Consider the following 18,682-nt stretch of genomic DNA (forward strand, 5'->3'; position numbering starts at 1 on the left):
ATAAACTCCTACAGATATTCACCCATGAATTCCTCCAGGGATTTCATCAAAAAGAATAAGAAATAGATTAAAGAGCTTCCACCACGATTTTTTTAAGAGATTCCTCCGTGAACTCCTTTCCTGAAGAGGTTATTGAGGAAATCCTGGGGGGATTCCTATTACTCAGGAAACTTCTTAAGGAATTATTGCAGAGATCACTTCAAGGACTCCTTTAGAAATTCAGCCAAAGATTCTTCAAGCGATTTCTCCTGATATTCCTCCAAAAATCCTTGCAGAAACATTTCTAAGTATTTTTCTATGAAAATCTCTATAGGGATTTTTGCAGAGGTGTCTTCAAGGCTTTCTCCAGGTTACACTACGATAATGTCTTAAAGGATTGTTTCAGATATTTGTCCAGTGATTTCTCTACAAGTTCTTCAGGTATTCCTCTAGAAATTATTTATGAGATTTTCTCTAAAGATCGCTCCAGAAATTCTTCCGGAGAATTCCCTGAAAATTTATCTAGGAATTATTCAAGAAATAACTGCATAAATTCCTATAGATATTTCTCAAGAGTTTCCATCGGGAATTCTCCCACATTCGCTTCATTAATTATTCTAATGATTATCCTAGGTAATCCTTCAGGAATTCACTTTGAAATTTCTCCATAGATTCGTTTTAAGCCTAAAAAAATCCTCCGGGGATTCCTCTAAGAATTCCTCTATAAATTTCTACAGATATAGTGGGAGACCGAAATCCGTAAAGGCTCAAAGTCCGTACACTTCAAACAAATAGTAGGCGTTTTGTGTGAAGTGGGCGGATTTAGTTTCATTTCTTAGGTGTACGGATTTCGATCCCTCACGGTATTGACTCATGAATTCCTCCAAGGATTACATCAAAAAGAATAAAAAATCCTTCAAGGGCTTACACCACGTTTTTTTAGAGCTTCCTCTAGAAACTCCTTTCCTGAAGAAGTTTTTTTTTTTTTGAGAAAATCCTGGATAAATTCCTGGAGGGATTCCTGGAGCAATCTATTGAAAAAAAAATCTAGGGTAATTCCTAGAAGAACTCGTGGTGAAAAAAATCCTGGAGACATTCTTGCAGGAACCTATGAAGGGATTCCCGAGAAATTCTCTGGAGGAATTCTTGGAGAAATCCTTGGAACATAAAAATATGCTGTTTGGCAACGTGGTTTTTAACGTGATTTTTCGTAACAAAGACTGCATAAATGAAAAGCGTATTTCATATACAATAGGTGCTCATCTCTCTCATCCCTGTAACAATTTCTAGAAGTAACTATTAGAGATTTTCTGGAACCTTGGATAAATTCTTGAAGATAAATCTGGAGAAATCTCTGCAGGAATCCCTATAGAGATTTTCCTAGAATAATCTTTAGAGGAGTCCCTGGAGAATCTTATGTAGGAAGAACTATCTAAGTTAATTACTGAAGTAATCCTGGAGGCATCTCTGGAAGAATCCCTGGAGAATCCTTCGAGAAATCCCAGGAAGAATCACTAAAAAAAAAACTGGGAGAATCCCCTGTAGAGATTTTTTTTAATGATTCCCTCGAATTATCCTTGGAGGAATCCATGGAGAAATCCCTGATGAAACATCTGGAGAAATCCACGTAGAGATTTTCCAAAAGGAATTAATGTAGAGATTTTACTGGAGGAATTTTTGTAAACATTTTGTCAATGTAATCCCCAGAGAAATTGTTAGGATAATTTCTGATAAAATTATTACAGGAATTCATGGGATAATCTCTGGAAGATTTCCAAGAGGAGCTCTTGGGAAAATCCCTGAATGATTTTTCAGAGGCTCAGAACGAATCTCTCTAGAAATCCCTGTGGAACCCCTGGAGAGATCCTTGGAGTAAGTAATGTAGCGATTTTTCTGATGGTAACTCTGGGAAAATTCCTGGATGATTCTCTTGAGAAATCTTTCTAGGAATTTGTGAGTTTCAGAACTCCAGGAGGTATTCCTGATGAAATCCCTGGAGGAATTCCTGATAAAATCCCCGGAGCGAGAAGTGGAAGAATCTTCGGAATAATTCCTAGACGAATCTCGAGAGAAATTCCTGGAAGAATCCCAGTAAAGATTTAACTGGAGGAATCTTGGGAAATCTCTAAATAGAGGAATCCCTGTAGCAATACCCCTGCAAAAAATCCTGGAATAACCCTTGGAGGAATTCCTGGAGAAACTCCGAAATTGCTGAAGGTATTCCAAAAGCCCTATCAGAATCGATCTAAAATGTCTCATGGCGTACAAAAGTTCTTCTAGAAGAAATCTCTGGCAAAAGCCCTGGTGGAAACTATGAAGAAATCACTGTAGGGATTACGGTAAAGATTATTTTAGAGGATTTTCTGGTAAAATCCCTACAGTAATCTTCGAATGAATTCCTGGAGAAATCAATCTCAGAAAGAATTTTTGCGAGGAGAATTGGCAAGAAAATTCTATCATTATTTCTGAAGAATTTCCTACAGCAGATTTAAGGATTTAGGATTTTTTCACAACAACTCTTGTCAATAAATGGAAACCTTTCTAGATGAATGGCGTAATGTTTGAACAAATGTTGGCGAGAATAATGAAACAAAAATAAATTTTAAGCATTTAGAACCTCTGTTATAATTTAAAAAAAAAAACTGGGAAAATTGACTTCATTTTCCAATGATGTAAAAGGGCCAGTGTTATACGTTGTTACAAGAAAAATCGTGTTCAAGATGTCTGCGTTATATTCCTGATACGGAAAATAAGGAAGAACTAAGAACTTTTTTACATCAGTCAATTTATTTAAGGAAAAGTATAAAAGTTTTGTAACAATACGATTTTGATTTGTGTTTTGTCTACGCCGTGAAACTTACAGAACAGAAATTATACATAGTGCTACTATAGGTACATTTGTTCCTGTAGTGGCACATTTTTGGCTATTGGTACATCGATCCAACTGTTACTATTTCAAGAGATCGAAACTATGTTAAGGCTATCCTCGTTATCTATCTCTTCAAGGAAAAAAAAAGACTGAAGTTCGAAATTGTTCACTAGGCAGAGGACCATATGGAACCCTATTAGGGAAGTGTTGTCTCTCTGTAAGCAAAATCTACCAATTGTGGGGATGGATCAGGTATAGTAGTTAGAAAACATATCTCTTTCACTTCATAGACCTGAGATCGAATTCCACTCCCGAGATAGTCACTTATAACATGGGTAAGCTCTCCGATCATTTGATCTCAAGCCATCCTGCGGGCAGGATTTTATTTCATCAGGAGACTATATATAGAATTTATACGGAGTTTTTTTGATCAAATTCTAAAGATCAATCGTATGCTACCTTGAAATCAATAAACAGATAGTGAGTCATTGAGTCAGAATGCAAATTAAATATCTGATTAGTTGTGGATCGGCATTCACGAAAACAAGTTTAGAATTCTCTGATGAACAGCTCTTCGAGCGGTATGAAACTTTTGAACAGAATACGAAAGAGTAGTTTGTACGCCAAACTCTGGAATTCAAGTTCCCCTTCTTAGTCCTTCCACATGTCACGCAATCTCTGCATATCATTCTCGTCCATGCTTTTGCTTCGCATTATCTATCGCTGTTACAATAACGAAATTTTAGCAAGTCAACTTAGGGAAAAGGGAAACAAGATTGACACAAGGGATGATCATCATGCCAAAATATAGTACCTGTGTTATTTTATTACTACAGCATCAAATAATAAAAAGTAAGAGGTTGTTTTCAAGATACGTCCGCCAAGTTGACGTTGGATAACGTTAGCTTCTATTTCCTGGCTTGAGACCGTCACGAACTTATGAAAGATTTCTACTGCTAAAAATCCAATTAATTTTCACACTATTTGTTGCATATCAATTCTGATTTATTATAGACATTGTGTGTTATCATTTTGTGTTAATACAAAATAATCACTATACATGTATTCAGAAGCTTAAGCCATTATATTGATGAATTTATTTTTAAGTGTGAACTTAATCATTGTAAATTTGGAGCAATTAATTCAAAATCTCTCTTTTCCATTGATTTTGGGTTACGTAATATTTGAATCATTCCTTAACAATAGAAAATATATTGCATTCCGACAGCACTGCAGCAGCGCCCTCGGAAACATTCTCAAATTGTCGATTTGTCAATTATTCATAACTAATCATATATTGTATGATGCTACGAGGTGAATTATAGCAAGAATGTAGTAAACACATAAGCAAATATTACACAAATAACTCTTTAGTACACATTTGTTGGCCCTGAAAAGGGCCGATTGAACTGTGAGAATCGAGTAACACGGACACATTTTGCCAGCGAACAGGTTGAAATCCTCCTCGCCCGATAAGGTTCACGATGGCGATGACGATGTTCGCTTGAACAAGCGGCTTGGGCTGATTTTCTTCAGCCATCTCGTAGCCAGCGATTTCACAAACCGGACACTGGATTTGCAGTAGCTTAATGATTGTAAATTTTGGTGGAATTTTACAGATTTTGGTAAAATGTTTACCGAAAATCACTCAAAATTTCACTAAAACTATAATTTAATTCACCGACAGTTCTGTTGCTGTGAGTATTGCCAGTAATGTTGCGCTTCACGGTAGAAATATTTTCAAAACTCTTTCAAAATTAAATTGTCGTCCTGAAAAGGACGGTTAGGTGAGAACATCGTCGATCGCCATTCCATGTTCAGGTTTTGTGGATTCAGTGGTAGTTTTGAATTCTGTTGTCGGTGATGAGGGCGATTTAACCTCCAAATCTTTACAGCGTACGGCCCTGCCACTTCAGAGCGTAGCTGACAGAATTCTGGATGACTTCAGCACACCGCGGGTTTTCCCGTAGATGAGACCGAAGGTATGCTTGACGTCGCCACGGCGAGCCATACGGCGTATGGCGGGCTTGGTGTTGATGCAATGGATGTTATCACGCAAAACCTTGCGATGACGCTTGGCGCTTCCTTTTCCGAGTCCTTTGCCTCCCTTATCTGGCCGTCTGAATTAATTGCCGGTCTATCTTCGGCAACGATTGAAACAAAACTGATGCTCGGCCGCCGGCTCGGCTGTTTTTATGCGGTACGCGATGGATGAATTCTTCTTGCTCGCTCGCTGTTCACTGTTCGTCTCGCTCACTCGCAAGAGAAGGTCATAAAAGGGACCGGCAGCCACGCAAATTCAATCATTCGTTTGTTTCAATCCGTCCAGAGAACACTACTACGACGATGGCTCTTACCAAGCAGATTGCCCGTAAGTCCACTGGTGGAAAGCGGTCCCTCGCAAGCAGCCGGCTACGAAACTCGCTCGCAAGAGCGCCCCAGTCACCGGACGAGTCAAGAAGCCGTATTGCTATCGGCCAAGAACGGTCGCTCTGCGAGAGATCCGTCGCTACCAGAATTCGACGGAGCTGCTGAACCACAAGTTGTTTTTCCAGCGCCTGGTCCGTCAAATCGCTCAGGACTTCAAGACCGATCTGCGATTACAGAGCTTGGCCGTCATGGCCATGCAGGAAGCGAGCGAGGCCTATCTTTGAGGGTTCCAACATGTGCGCGATCCACGCCAAGCGTGTCATCATCATGCCGAAGGCCTTCTAGCTGGCTCATTGTATCCGTGGCGAACGAGTTTAAATTGAATTGGGACACAATTTCAAGCAAAACGCCCCTTTTCAGAGCCACAGCAATGTATTCCACGTAAAAGAGTTACGGCTAGAGATATTTCACCTATTATTATTGACTTATGTATTTATTTAATTGCCAATTGAAATTTTGGATGATAAGTTTTCCAACGGAGAGCAATGGCAAACAAAGTTTTACCCAGGTTCCCGTCGGGTGGCGGTAGCATTTTTGCAGTCTTCTCTGTGCGCTTATTTGGATTCGTTCGACAATTTCTTACCAAATCAAATCATCAACAAAGCTGTTGCTGATAAGTTTTAGCTTTCAATTCGAGTTTATACTGATCGCTTTGGCGACGACGACAACGGCATTATTCAATCATCGCTAAATGCGAGACAAACCGGGATCCTCATTCTAATGCCGTCCGCAATTTGTCTCTCATGCACACAATGTCGAAGATTGCCCTGCGAGAGCGCGATGGGAAATTGATTTCTTGGACCTGTGATTCTCGAAAAGCATCAATTTTGACGCTGATGAGTGATTGCATGCAAATGACTGACCGAAATATGAATCCATCACATCCATTCACCAGTAATGTCGCTCTTCACGATGTAAAATTATCATAACTCTCTTTCAAAATGAAATTGTCGTCCTGAAAAGGACGGTTGATGGTAGTCACAATCGATCGAACTGGGTTTTCATTCCATTCTTAGACAGAAACACACCAAAAGATTACCGAAGACGATTGAATTAAAATGCGGTCGTGCGCGTGAAGTGGAATTTGGTTGGCTTCGACTGAACACGAGATAATAAAGAGAAATGAGAAGAAGACCAAAAGGGGCGTTTCCCTTTGAATGACGAAAGTGACTAAGATATCGCGCAATGATGTCTGTGTCAGGAATACACAAGAAAAATGTGATTTTCTATGAAAAATAAGACATGCTTCGATATTTCTCAATTTTTCAATAGTTTAGTCTTGATAATCAATAGTTTTCATTGTTGGAGTAGATTCGTAGAAAGATTTCCAATCGATTGGTGCAAGAATCTTGAAAATCTATACGGGCGTTAGTAAGTTATTAACAGCCAAAATCTAACCACTTTTCGTGACGCGAGCGATTTTTCGTTTTTCGAAATTGTACCCCAGTATGTTGCCGTAAGACGTTATCCAACGTATAAAAAAAATGTTTTTCAGAGAAGAAGACGCTGGGATTGTGAGAAAAACTATATGAACGGACGCTGTAAACTTTATTTTTTTTTTTTTAATTTATTTATTAGTATCATTCCGAACATTACATTCATTTCTTATATATAGGTGTTCTGTGTTATTAGATAACACTATCATCCAAATTTGGTAAAACAAATTTAAGATTTTATTAACATTTTGTTAACAACATATTACATTTCATTTGCCGTAGCAGTTCAGATTTTTTACAGGTGAGTTGATTTCACCTGCTTATAAAAGAAAAAAAACACGTTTTCAATTTATATAACCTAATTCAACCTAAATACATAACGCATTAATCGTTGCAATAGAAGATTGTAACGATTTTTGCCTGAAATTATTTATTATTTTATTTGACATTAGTTTCAACATATAACGGATATTCTATGTAGCTCATTGGTACTATACCAGGGAGGAAGCTTCAGAATCATTTTCAAAATTTTGTTTTGAATTCTCTGCAGAGCTTTCTTCCTGGTATTACAACAGCTAGTTCATATTGGTACAGCACACAACATGGCTGGCCTGCAAATTTGTTTGAATATCAAAAGCTTGTTCTTAAGACAAAGTTTTGATTTTTTTATTGATAAGGGGATAGAGACATTTTACATATCTGTTACATTTGGCTTGAATGCCCTCAATGTAATTTTTGAAAGTTAAACTCTTATCTAGCATGAGCCCTAGATACTTAACTTCATCTGACCAATTTATTGGAACCCCTCTCATCGTAACAACATGTCTACTTGAAGGTTTCAAATTATGAGCTTTTGGTTTAAGTGGGAACTTGAGTCTTAAGTAACTTGATTTTCAATTGGACTAGTAAGTCCTAAATTGTAAACTTCTCATTTTTGTTGTAAACGTTGTTTATGTATCTGCCCCTATAGAAACCGTCGAAGCTCTTACAAGAAAAAAATATAGTAGGGTAATAGCACCGGTTTTGGCCAGCCTAAGAGAAAATGTCAATAAAAAATAAATGGGAAGCCGTATTTATACTACACCAGTGGTCACCAAACTGCGGCCCGCGAATGGATTTTGAATGTTAATGTGATGCGGCCCGCATGTTATAATTTTTATTCATGCTGGTGTTTATTCCTTTGCTCTTGCAACTTTGTTCTTGGAAAGTCAGTCATTGAAATCATGTAAAATGTTTCTGCGTTCATGCATCTTCATGGCATAAGGAGTAATATGGAATTGACTTTGACTCAATCAAAGGTTTAAAGTTTCTGAAAAACCTGATTTTTTTTTAGAATCTTGAAGGCACAGCTATGGGCCTGCAAAAAGTCTTTAAGTCTCTAAAAATCTCTCTTCTGCACATATTTTAGTTTACAAAATTGAACCAGGATCTTGGTCTTGCAGATACCTGCAGAATGCTGATTTTTTTATATTTTGACTTCAAAAATGACTTTTTCTGTAAAACTTTGAAAATTATGTTATTCGAATTTTTTTACTATGGATTGCTTTCTGAATTGTTGAGGAGCCCGAACGTAAAGAAATGTACAGTATTGGACAATACATCTGCAACTTTTTCGATCTTCCATACAAAATGGTCTACTTTTGTGGGATAAATCTCAGTTATTTATCCAGCTTTTAACGCTAGTATGCCATAAATTTTGGATCACCCCTTTCTGACATTTACTGCAAACAGTATAATTTTTTTATAGTTGAATCGTAGCAACCTTAGTGGTGGAGCAAATTTTTGATGTTTACGAACGTGTTTCCAGGAGACCAAAACCAAAAAGTGTTTTCAAGAAATTTAATATTCTACACATTATCTTTACATATTTTTATATATATTATTTATTTCAGGTGCATTAAATAGGACTTCTAGAAATTAATTTGACAAACGGAGTTATCAATTTATATCAGAAACTATAAACGTGCAGCAAAATTCATTGAGTCGCCAATGGTCAATGAAATGCATTGTTATGCTTCATTAACATTGAATGCCGACATTTTTATTAATTACTCAGAAACCCGATTAAATTTGTGTTTGACTAGAAGTCATTACTGCTAATGTAAATAGGGCTAAAGAGCAGATTATTCGTTATTCGTAACTTCGTGCAGGAGGTTTGTAGGAATAGAAATAATAAAAGACTGAAAGTGAAGTTTCTTAACAAAACCTATCACAAATGAGCGAAATTTGTGCCTTGTGGGTTTTGGTCGTCAGTAGAGTAGACTAAGGTCGTGAGAATATAGCGTACGTCTGCTTGCCATGGCCATGGAATTGATATTGTTTTTATTCCTAATAAACTTTGTTAGTAAGAGCAGTTGATTTCTATGCAAAGCTTTAAATTTGTTGAGGGTTCAATCTGAATTTTTGACAATCTCTGAACGTACTGTCTCGATGACCAATTGATTACCGTAAAAAAACGCTCAGAAGTTATACACGATCCATATCGTTTTGTCCGATTATCAAACAATTGTATAAAAACTCGTTCATATATGATAACTTATAACGGATCCGAATTGTTGTTGCCTAAAATTAAACAAAATAATTTAGTATTATGAGAAAATGGTTTATATAGGAACACGAAGATACTGTTGCTGCAAACACACATCAAGTGAAAATTATTGACAGTTCAATCAACAAAATAAAATCATTGCCTGCTTAGACTCAACTATAAAATCTGCAGGCAAGAAATGTCAAAATTGAATTACCCCTTGTTGATTTATAGCTAGCGTAAAAAGCTGGATAGTCCAATAGTAATAAAATTCACACAGCATGTTGGACGTTACTTAAGTGTCAACATATATTTTTAAATATTTAAAAATTGAATACAAACAAATGAAAAATTATATGGATTCGATTGTAGTGAATTTCACGAAAAATATTCAAACGATTTATCTCAAAATATAAGAGACCTACACAAGTATCTTCAGCATAATTGTTAAACTCATCTAAATGTACAACATTGCTGAAGATACTATCAATCTATTTGGTCAATTTTTTGGTTTGTGTAAATTTTGAAATTTATTATTGCTTTTAATTTGAAAAGAAAATAAAAGTTACAAATATATGTTAAAATTCAAGATATGTTAAAATTTGATATGAATCGATCCATAAAAATAGATAAAAACCTCTAAAGTAGACCATTTTGTATTATTAATCGAAAAAGTTGCAATTGCATTGTCCAATGTGGATTGAGACATATTGATCGTATTTGAGTTAAGTATATTAATAAAACTCTGTTTCTTGCTTTTAAAAAGTTTTTCAATATGAGTTTTTTCGTCATGAATTCTTTTGTATTAGCTAACATAGTTTATTAAAAACATGGCATTTTTTGCTGTCACTTATATCTTTGCTTCCAAACCCCTTTGCTTTGATCATAAAGTTCCCAGAAATATATTATCCATTCTCATAGAAATAGTGATTTAAAGTGAGCTGTTAAAATTAATCATAAATCTTGCGGCCCGCGACTGATTTTGAAAGAGTTAAGATGGCCCGTGTTATCGGTTAGGCTGAGGACCACTGTACTACACATATGTCAAATGCAAGCTTTGAATCCATATTATGTAGAGATGGGCAAAACGGCTCATTTTAAAGAATGGATCCGATCTGAATCACTCATTTGAGTGAACCGGATCTTTTGAACGGTTCAGTGGCTCAGTGGCAAAAGAAGAGCGAACTTTAATCGAACGGAAAAAGAGCGGTTCACTCCCTGTTGCGCGACATGTGTCGTTCCTTTCGTTTCTTTCTCTCTCTCATTCTTCGTACATTCTTCCCCAGAAACTCATGATACACTCGGCCGCCGAACCAAAAGGCAGAAGCAAAAAATGTGCTTGCCATTCAGGTGGGCACTTTTTCTCTCTATCTTACATCTTCCTGTGTGCAAGTAGGCTTCCTGTCTATGCTGAGAGCGCAGAGAGCACGGTGCAGCAGAAACCTTTGCTTGCATGTGTAGCGTGGCGCGCAAAGCAAGGCACGTGTCAAGCGTTGTAATAAAGTCGAGGAATGAACAAAGGAGAATAAGGGAAAAATCGGAACGTTCTTTTCCCAGGTCGCTTTTTAGCTGATCCGTGCTGATCAAATAAACCGACTCTAGCCAAAAAATAGCCACGGATCACTCGTTCTTTCGAGTGAACCGGATCTTTTGAACGGTTCTGATTCTTATTGCCCATCTCTAATATTATGTGTGTAAAATATCAAAATTGAGCTAAAACTATTTTTTCGCTTTGAAAATCCCGTTGGTCAATATAGGCCAACGGAACCAGTTTCGGCCAGAGATTTAACTTCGGTAACTTGGCCAATTGTATTGATTTCTCATGAGAGTGGCCAAATTAGGAGTGCCCTGGCCATATTAGGTGTATGGGAGCTAAAATTATAAGTAAAATCAATGGCTTTTCTTATGTTTTGAATCAATTTGGACGAGTAAATAAATGTAGCTCTATCATATGAATATGATCTACTGAATACCAAAGGTTTCATGCTGATTGGCTATGTAAGACGGTGTATAATCCACTATGGCTACATCTAGGGTATGGCCAAAACCGGTGCTTCTACCCTAATCAACTCTCTCTACTCGATCGTTCGTATCTCGATATCGAATTAGAGAACCATTTCCGTTGAATTGTTTCATTGAGCTAAATTTAATCAAATACATAATTGTTACCAGAAACTAAAACACTTTCATCTCTCGTTGAAAAGGTAAAGGTCTAAACTCTAAACCCAAATTACAGAAGCCTACTTCCATGGAAGACCAGTCATATGCGGGAGTTTCAAGCTTCCCAACGTCTACCCGAACCGAACCGAACTAGTTAGCATGTGACTAATAATGGCACGTAAACTAGTGGTAAATAGAAGTAAGTTTCACTTCCCACGAGAGTCCCGCAGCAGCAGTTCCGAGTTTACCCGCGCCGTCGCGTCGTTTCGTCTGTCCGGGGCGAAAGGAGTTTAGTTTAGTTTTTTATCCACCACCCCAGCAGCCGAGTTAATTTCTGTTGCCTTCTAGCACCACACAACACGCCTAGTAGAGCCCGAAACGAATAGATTACATGTACACAATAAATACACATTCAAAGTGCCCTGCCTGGAGTCAGTTTGATTGACACGTAACGGTGTGCAAGTTCTCCGCAGGTAGAAGTGGTGAATGGCGAGTAGGTCACACACGTATCACAGAGTGCTCTTTCTAGTTTCTAGTACGTATCTCTTCAGCTGTTAGGTACTCCCTCTCTCGCACTCTCTATGTAGGAACTCTGTCGTCGTCGTCATCATAGGAGATACGTTACATGGTGTGTCTGAAACCGTTATTAACGAAAACATATCAGCAGCAACCATTCGAAAGATATAGTAATAAAACATCTTCTCAGTGAATTTAAAAATATTTCAATGAGGGAAACAAAAAATACCAACCAAGTTATCATCAGCTATGCAAAATGTGAATATTCTTGCGTAACATACTATAGGACCTATGTAACAATAAGAGATTCTCTCCTCTTCCGCTCTCTTTTGATAATATAGTGCAATAGTTTTAGGAAAACTTCATGAAAATATATGTAAATGTACATATCACTGTAACTTATCTCGATTATCTCGATTAAATGATTTAAATTCATAGAATAGATTCTTGTATATCGCAGACTTTCAAAGCTTCATGCAAACCTGATGATCACTTGATTGGTTTATAAATTATCAAGGATGCACTGTTAAACAAATACGTATCCTAAAGTATGTTGTAAAAAATCCCATCAAAACTACCAAAAATCTTTAAATCACAATAACTTTCGTTCGCTCGACTATAACTACAACTATAACGTTCGAATGACGAGTACTGAATTGGTAGATATTGAGTTTTCGTTAAAAAAAGGTTTCCGACGCACCGTGACACTCACTGTGTACATAAAGGGGGTGCATTTCACCTAGAGTAATAGTATTTTATTTGCTTTTTTTCTTTCGTGCCATTAGCGAATTTCAGTCATGCTTTCAGTTAATCAGTATTCTCAACGGGAAATACCTCTAATCATTATTTCTCTTTTCTCTCTTCCTGCTCTCTATTCACAACCAACAAAAAAAAACTCGATCGAATCAATCAATCACACATGAAACAATAAAACACGCACCATTGCACCAAATCAATCTGAATCAACACCCTTTGCAACTAAATCAATCCACCCTACCACCCACAACTGCCCCATCAACGGAAACGCACCAAATTAAGGCTCCTCCGGGCCGAGTTGTTCAATTTGCGCAAGAAGGGCAACGTCAAGGCGATGGTCGGTGGTTCCCTGGATAGGCCCACCTACATCGAAACGACCCGTTCCTGCTCGCGTTGTGGCGCCGAGCTGGGAAGGATCATCAACCGGGGAGCACCGTGCCGTTCCTGCCGGCTGCGGGTCTGTAAGGGGTGTCGCGAATTCTCCACTCGCACCACTGACTGGGTATGCGTTGTGTGTCATAAGCAAATGTGAGTGCACCAAAAACCAAACCAAACTAAACTAAAATGAAGCTTCCTACAGAAGTTTCCACAGGACAACATTGTTTCCCATTTTCTTCCGAGAATAATACATACAGTTGTTGCTTCCGGTTTTTCTTTTCTTGACAAATGATTCAGCTCTTTTATCGTTCGTTCCGTGCCCCGTTTTGCTGTTTTATCAGTTGCAACCCTTTGTAGTGTACCCGAACCTTCTCCAATGACACTAGTCAACAGTGTTTTACGCGGTCTGACCGTTTGCCATGGTTTAAATGTATTTTGATAAGATGGTTTTATATGTGTTTTTATAATTATTAGAACACATACAGTTTTTGAGAAGAATGGTTTTCATGTTTTAGAAAATTTTGTTTTTTATCAGATTCTATAGTTTTTGATTCAGTTTATCAAAACATAAGCCTTAATTTTATGGAATGAAATGCAATTTGCTTCAATTCAAATGGGCCAGAGATTTAATATCCCGACCAGTGAATTCTTAAATAATTGTAATGAATTTTCATATAATTAACTCTTTTCTTTTTTTGAACAATATTTGTAATAATATTTTTTTAGTATTTAATCCCTGTACCAGTAGCTCTATTTTTTACCGCAATAAAAATATTCAATCCTTGATAACTTTTTTGTTTCTCAATATTTTTGCACCATTTTTTCACAAGTTTTCAAAAAACTCTTCTTATTTAAGAATCTATGTCGATATCTTTCATTGGTGATCTGGTTTTAAAGATATTCCTATGTTCCTTGGGGGACCGATATTCTCCATATACAATATCTTGGGCGGCCATTTTGTTCTACGTTAATATATCAAAAAAGTAAAATGTGGGCTACACAAAACTTTGTAATAAAGACCTACTCTGAAAAAATCATACAAATCGGTTCAGTATTCTAGGAGATATCTGAAAACTACGATATGATTTTTTAAGTTTTTAAGATCTTTCTTGGGCCAGCGTGGTACCGACACATGAATGCTCTTTACTCAAAGACGACTGCACCAAATTGCTTCATTTATTCACAACATACTCTCATTAATGTATTGTTCCGAAAAATGAATATCCGAATACGATAAAAATTCTGTAGCCTGAGATATTTACGTGGGTTATAGCTACGCGTCGGTCCCCCCAGAAATTTCGGAATATCTCAGGATCCAGTTGACCAATAAACAATATTGGCACGGATTCTAAAACAAGAAGAGTTTTTTGAGAACTTGTGAAATAATGATGCAAAAATATCGAGAAACAAGAAAGTTATCAAGGTTTGAATATTTTTATTGCGATAAAATATGAAGCTGCCGGTAAAGGGGTTAATAGCACCAAAATTTACAGCAAGATTTTCTCTACAGTAAAAAAAATTGTAACAAAATATGACTTTTTATGTGATTCTCCATAACTGAACTAACTTTTTCGGACTGTCGCGTTGTTGTATTTTGAGCAAAAGTTGTGATTTATATGCTATCATTTAGCAACAGAGGAATCTATCGACATCAAACCAAAATGGATTCCTCAAGAATTTTCTTAAGAACAACACTCGACAGATTTTGATGGTACTTCATTTCGATCGGAGTTTAACCACTAGGTGGCGCTAGTGGGCATGAAACTTTTACTTTTGTTCTGCAGATTAGGAGCCTGCCTATGGACCAATGCACGAGTTCACAATTTGACGTTTTAGCGGTGCCATGTTATATATGTGGCCATGGAAACCAGTGAATTCGGCACCGCTCAAATGTCAAATTAGTGAACTCGTGCATGGACCGATTGAGAAAGATGGTGCCCTTCTACGCCTACTCGTCCCATGCTCTATGTAAACCTAATGAATCGCGTTCTGTTCAGTAGCTTGCCAATAAGTAGCGCTGGTCTTAAAGGGAATGACGGAAAATTCCAAATAATAGGCACGGTTTAACAGCAACGAGAAGCTGGATTTATCAAGTTCTGAACTGAACGCAGTTTGATGACCTACTATGTTAATTTCCACAAACAGGTAACTGGTCGTTGCTAGGGGGTTCTAACAACTCAATAGGGGGACGTGACGTCCAATTGGCTATTACGTCAACACCCCCTCTCAATCGGCCAATCCAAGGCCTCGGCACAGCTTCTTAGGTGTACCGCGCCCACCGGTTTTGTGATCAAATCCTCTAACATATTTTCGTTACTCACGGTTCCGGGTCATTTGGCCGAATGCCGTTTGGCCGAACGCCAGTTGGCCCAAAGAGTCATTTGGCCGAATGCCGTTTGGCCGAAATAGGAAATAATAATGAATTACAGTTAGCTTATTATTGTAGTGAGCTTTGAAGCTGAATTTCAAAGAGCTTGTGCAGCTTATTTCTAAAGAAGGTTATCATCATTGATGTACCGTAATCCGGGGTATCATTGATCAGCGGGGTAACATTGATCGGAATGACTCATCTCGTAATAAGTTGGTATCATCATTTATTGATGAAACATTCCAAAGCATGAATGTTGCTTCTCTTTCTTATATTTATGAGCTATTCAAAATTAAGATTTTTGCAAAAATTGCGTAAACTTTATGCGTAAATTTGACAAGTTTGCGAAACAATGATTTCAATGGTTAAGGATGACACTACCGTAGAATCATGTCTCACATAGGTTCTGCAAGCGATATGAGCAAGGAAAATGCGGTTCTCACTAAAAATGGCATCGCCAAAAACGATTCCGCTGTCAAAACTATTATAAGTATGTTCAATTAGGCAACATTAACGAATTACTGTTGAGAATGTAGAATTCCCTTAGGAAATTGCCTACCTTTAGGCGTATTCCGCTGTTCGAGGTGTTTTAATTTTAAAATAACTCAAAAAGTGAATAAGATGTAAGCGTTTGGTCATGATATTCGGCTTCAGGGCCATGATTTAAGTAAGTAATGACATTTTCAATATTACCGAAGGTTGTTTACATGGATGATCAATGTTACCCCATATCAGCTGGAATATTTTTAACATTTTTGTAAATATGCTTAAATCTTTCAAAAAAACAAAATACAGTATATAGTCACGAGCTATGGGTGGCAGTACTTGTTTTAAAAATATAAAACTCAGTACTTTTGCATTTTTCAATTAAATATTAAAGAAATATCCTAAAAACTGATCAATGTTACCCCGGATTACGGTACACATAATTGGCTCTTTGATGTTAGTTCAACAAACAGTCAGTGCTGAAAGAAGAACATCCTTAATGTAAGCAAATATTTACTTCTCTGCTAGCGGTAATAGCTACCAGCAGAAGCTGTCGAATTGTGTTTGTAGTCAGCTTTTGACAGTAACTAAAACAAATTATTAGTCCTGCTGCAGAACTGGATTGCTTCGATTCCTCGAATCGTATTAAGTAAATTATTTCATAATCCTAGTAACCGCAAATTTTGGCTTCTTCTTTTCACAAAGGAGAAACTGTGAGCGTTATTCACCGAGTCAATCGGTTTACTGCTATACGCAAGCAATGGTGCAAAGCTTAGTTCACACGTTGGAATCTTAATATTAGAGGAGAAACAGAAAGAACAGCCTATGATCAAAAGAAGGAAAAATCTCTTATGAAAATGTAAGCAAGTGCAATTCAAACAATTTTTATATTAGTATAACTACAAAGAACTGCCGATGATTTAAAGAAGGTAAAATTCCCAATTGACATTTAAGGTGAATTATTGCCAGCAATAACAAAACCAGTGTAACTCCAAAGAATAGCCAATGCTTAAAAGAAGGAAAAACTTCTAATAAAAACATAAAAAAACTGGAACGTTATCATACCGTTGGTAGCCCCAGATGAAACAACCATGAGCTTTGAGTCTTGATGCATTGAGTGTAGTTCACAACTTCGTCAATTTTATCATTCTCTTGGAGCACTTATATAGTGACAAACATGACGTCCCGTCACGTCATTAAAGCCAATTAATTAGCTGATAAATTATTGGGCAAGAAGAAGAATCTTACACATAAGTGTTGTAGTAATTTAGGGGTCTATTTTGTAAATCGAGCGAATTCATGTGACTCGTCTGTAGTCATTGTCGATCAAAGTAAGCATGCATATTTCAGATGTCACCCGTCGACTCCCATAGTAATCCAGTCACATAGAGTGACAACTGTCGATAAATTCGAGTGACAGAGCCGACTCGAGCTAAAATTTTGGTCGACAGTGAATCCAGTCGAGTCGTTTTTGGTCGACTCGACTTATAAAATAGGGCCCTTAATATTTTTTTTGTTCGTAATTCGGCTAAACGGCATTCGGCCAAACGACCCGTTCGGTCAAATGGCGTTCGGCCAAACAGCATTCGGCCAAACGGCGTTCGGCCAAACGGCGTTCGGCCAAACGGCGTTCGGCCAAATGGCCGGACACCCAACACGCAGCAACAAAGACATTGTCACCTCCTATTCTTGTTGCAACAATTTTATTCCGCAACATCAGTTTATCATCACTTGAACAGAATATGACAAAGATCGATCACCACGTGCGTAGCGATTTTCTGGGCTTCGCATTGTAACTTTCGAGAACTTTCTCCGTGTTGGTGACACATTATCAAACAGCATCCATAAAACAAATTTGATTTTGTGTTTAAAATAACTAATTAATCGCGAGTTGAAAATGTTGCAACAATGTTGTGCTCTATGATTGTCATGACAAATCTGCTTTTGATTGTGTCCTTATCCGATACAGTTGCGACAAACGGTTGTGAGCGAGCTTGCTTTATTGTTTGTTTTTCGTCTTCGACAATTCGATTCACTGTTCCTGAATCATCTCACCTTCGCTAGAAACAGCCAGTTTTTTCTCTATAGGGAAAATGTACCTGTTATGGCCATAGTGGTTCCCTATTTGGCCATATGTACAATTTCGATAACTTTCACATTTTTTATCTCATCGAATGTTTTAACATCAAGTTAAATAGTTATTATTATTATCTTTATTATCGAGATTTTCAGCCATAGGCTGGTTCATCTCCTAAGTTAAATAGTATATCTAACTGCTGAAATACACAAAACCTTTTGTAATGTAGAATTATTCCAATTAACACGTATGGCGAAATAGGGAACCACTATGGCCATTAGAGTGGTTCAAAAAATCGTTTTTGCTCCACACCGCTCTTCCGATTCTAGATCAAATTCTTAGTGTCCTCCCAAAATTTGAGCTCGTTTGGATGAAAACTGAGACTGCACAAGCCCTTTAAAGTTTATATGGGAATTACTATGACAAAAGCAACCAATTAATTAAATCGATCATAGTGTTTGCTCATGTGCTCTTGGGGATTAGAGCTACGTTGATACTGTGAGAAACATTCATCAGCTACAACTTTGCCGAAGACCGTTTTCAAATCGGACGCCTCAGTTATTAGTTATTGATTTATATTCAGTCACAAATTCTTCAGCAGTGCTCATTTAACTTCTGAACAGGCAACATTGCTACACCTGGCGCGAATCATGGCTACTATGTTTTACTACATATATCCAATGATGCCTGCAGAACAGCC

The 18,682-nt window shown here is 37.4% G+C and overlaps 1 protein-coding gene across 7 annotated transcripts in view; it reads left to right on the forward strand.

Moving 5' to 3' along the window:
* Positions 1-18,682, forward strand: part of LOC5577633 — a 357,967-nt gene that overhangs the window by 156,989 nt on the left and 182,296 nt on the right. For 4 of the 7 annotated variants that reach the window (XM_021838183.1, XM_021838185.1, XM_021838184.1 and 1 more), the window contains exon 3: positions 12,956-13,201. The exons of the other annotated variants lie outside the window; for them this stretch is intronic. In XM_021838183.1, coding sequence (XP_021693875.1) covers positions 12,956-13,201 — 246 coding nt within the window. The remainder of the gene's footprint in view (positions 1-12,955; positions 13,202-18,682) is intronic. 7 annotated transcript variants of the gene reach the window in all.

This window comes from Aedes aegypti, chromosome 1 (assembly GCF_002204515.2).
Source record: "Aedes aegypti strain LVP_AGWG chromosome 1, AaegL5.0 Primary Assembly, whole genome shotgun sequence".
Lineage (NCBI taxonomy): Eukaryota > Metazoa > Arthropoda > Insecta > Diptera > Culicidae > Aedes > Aedes aegypti.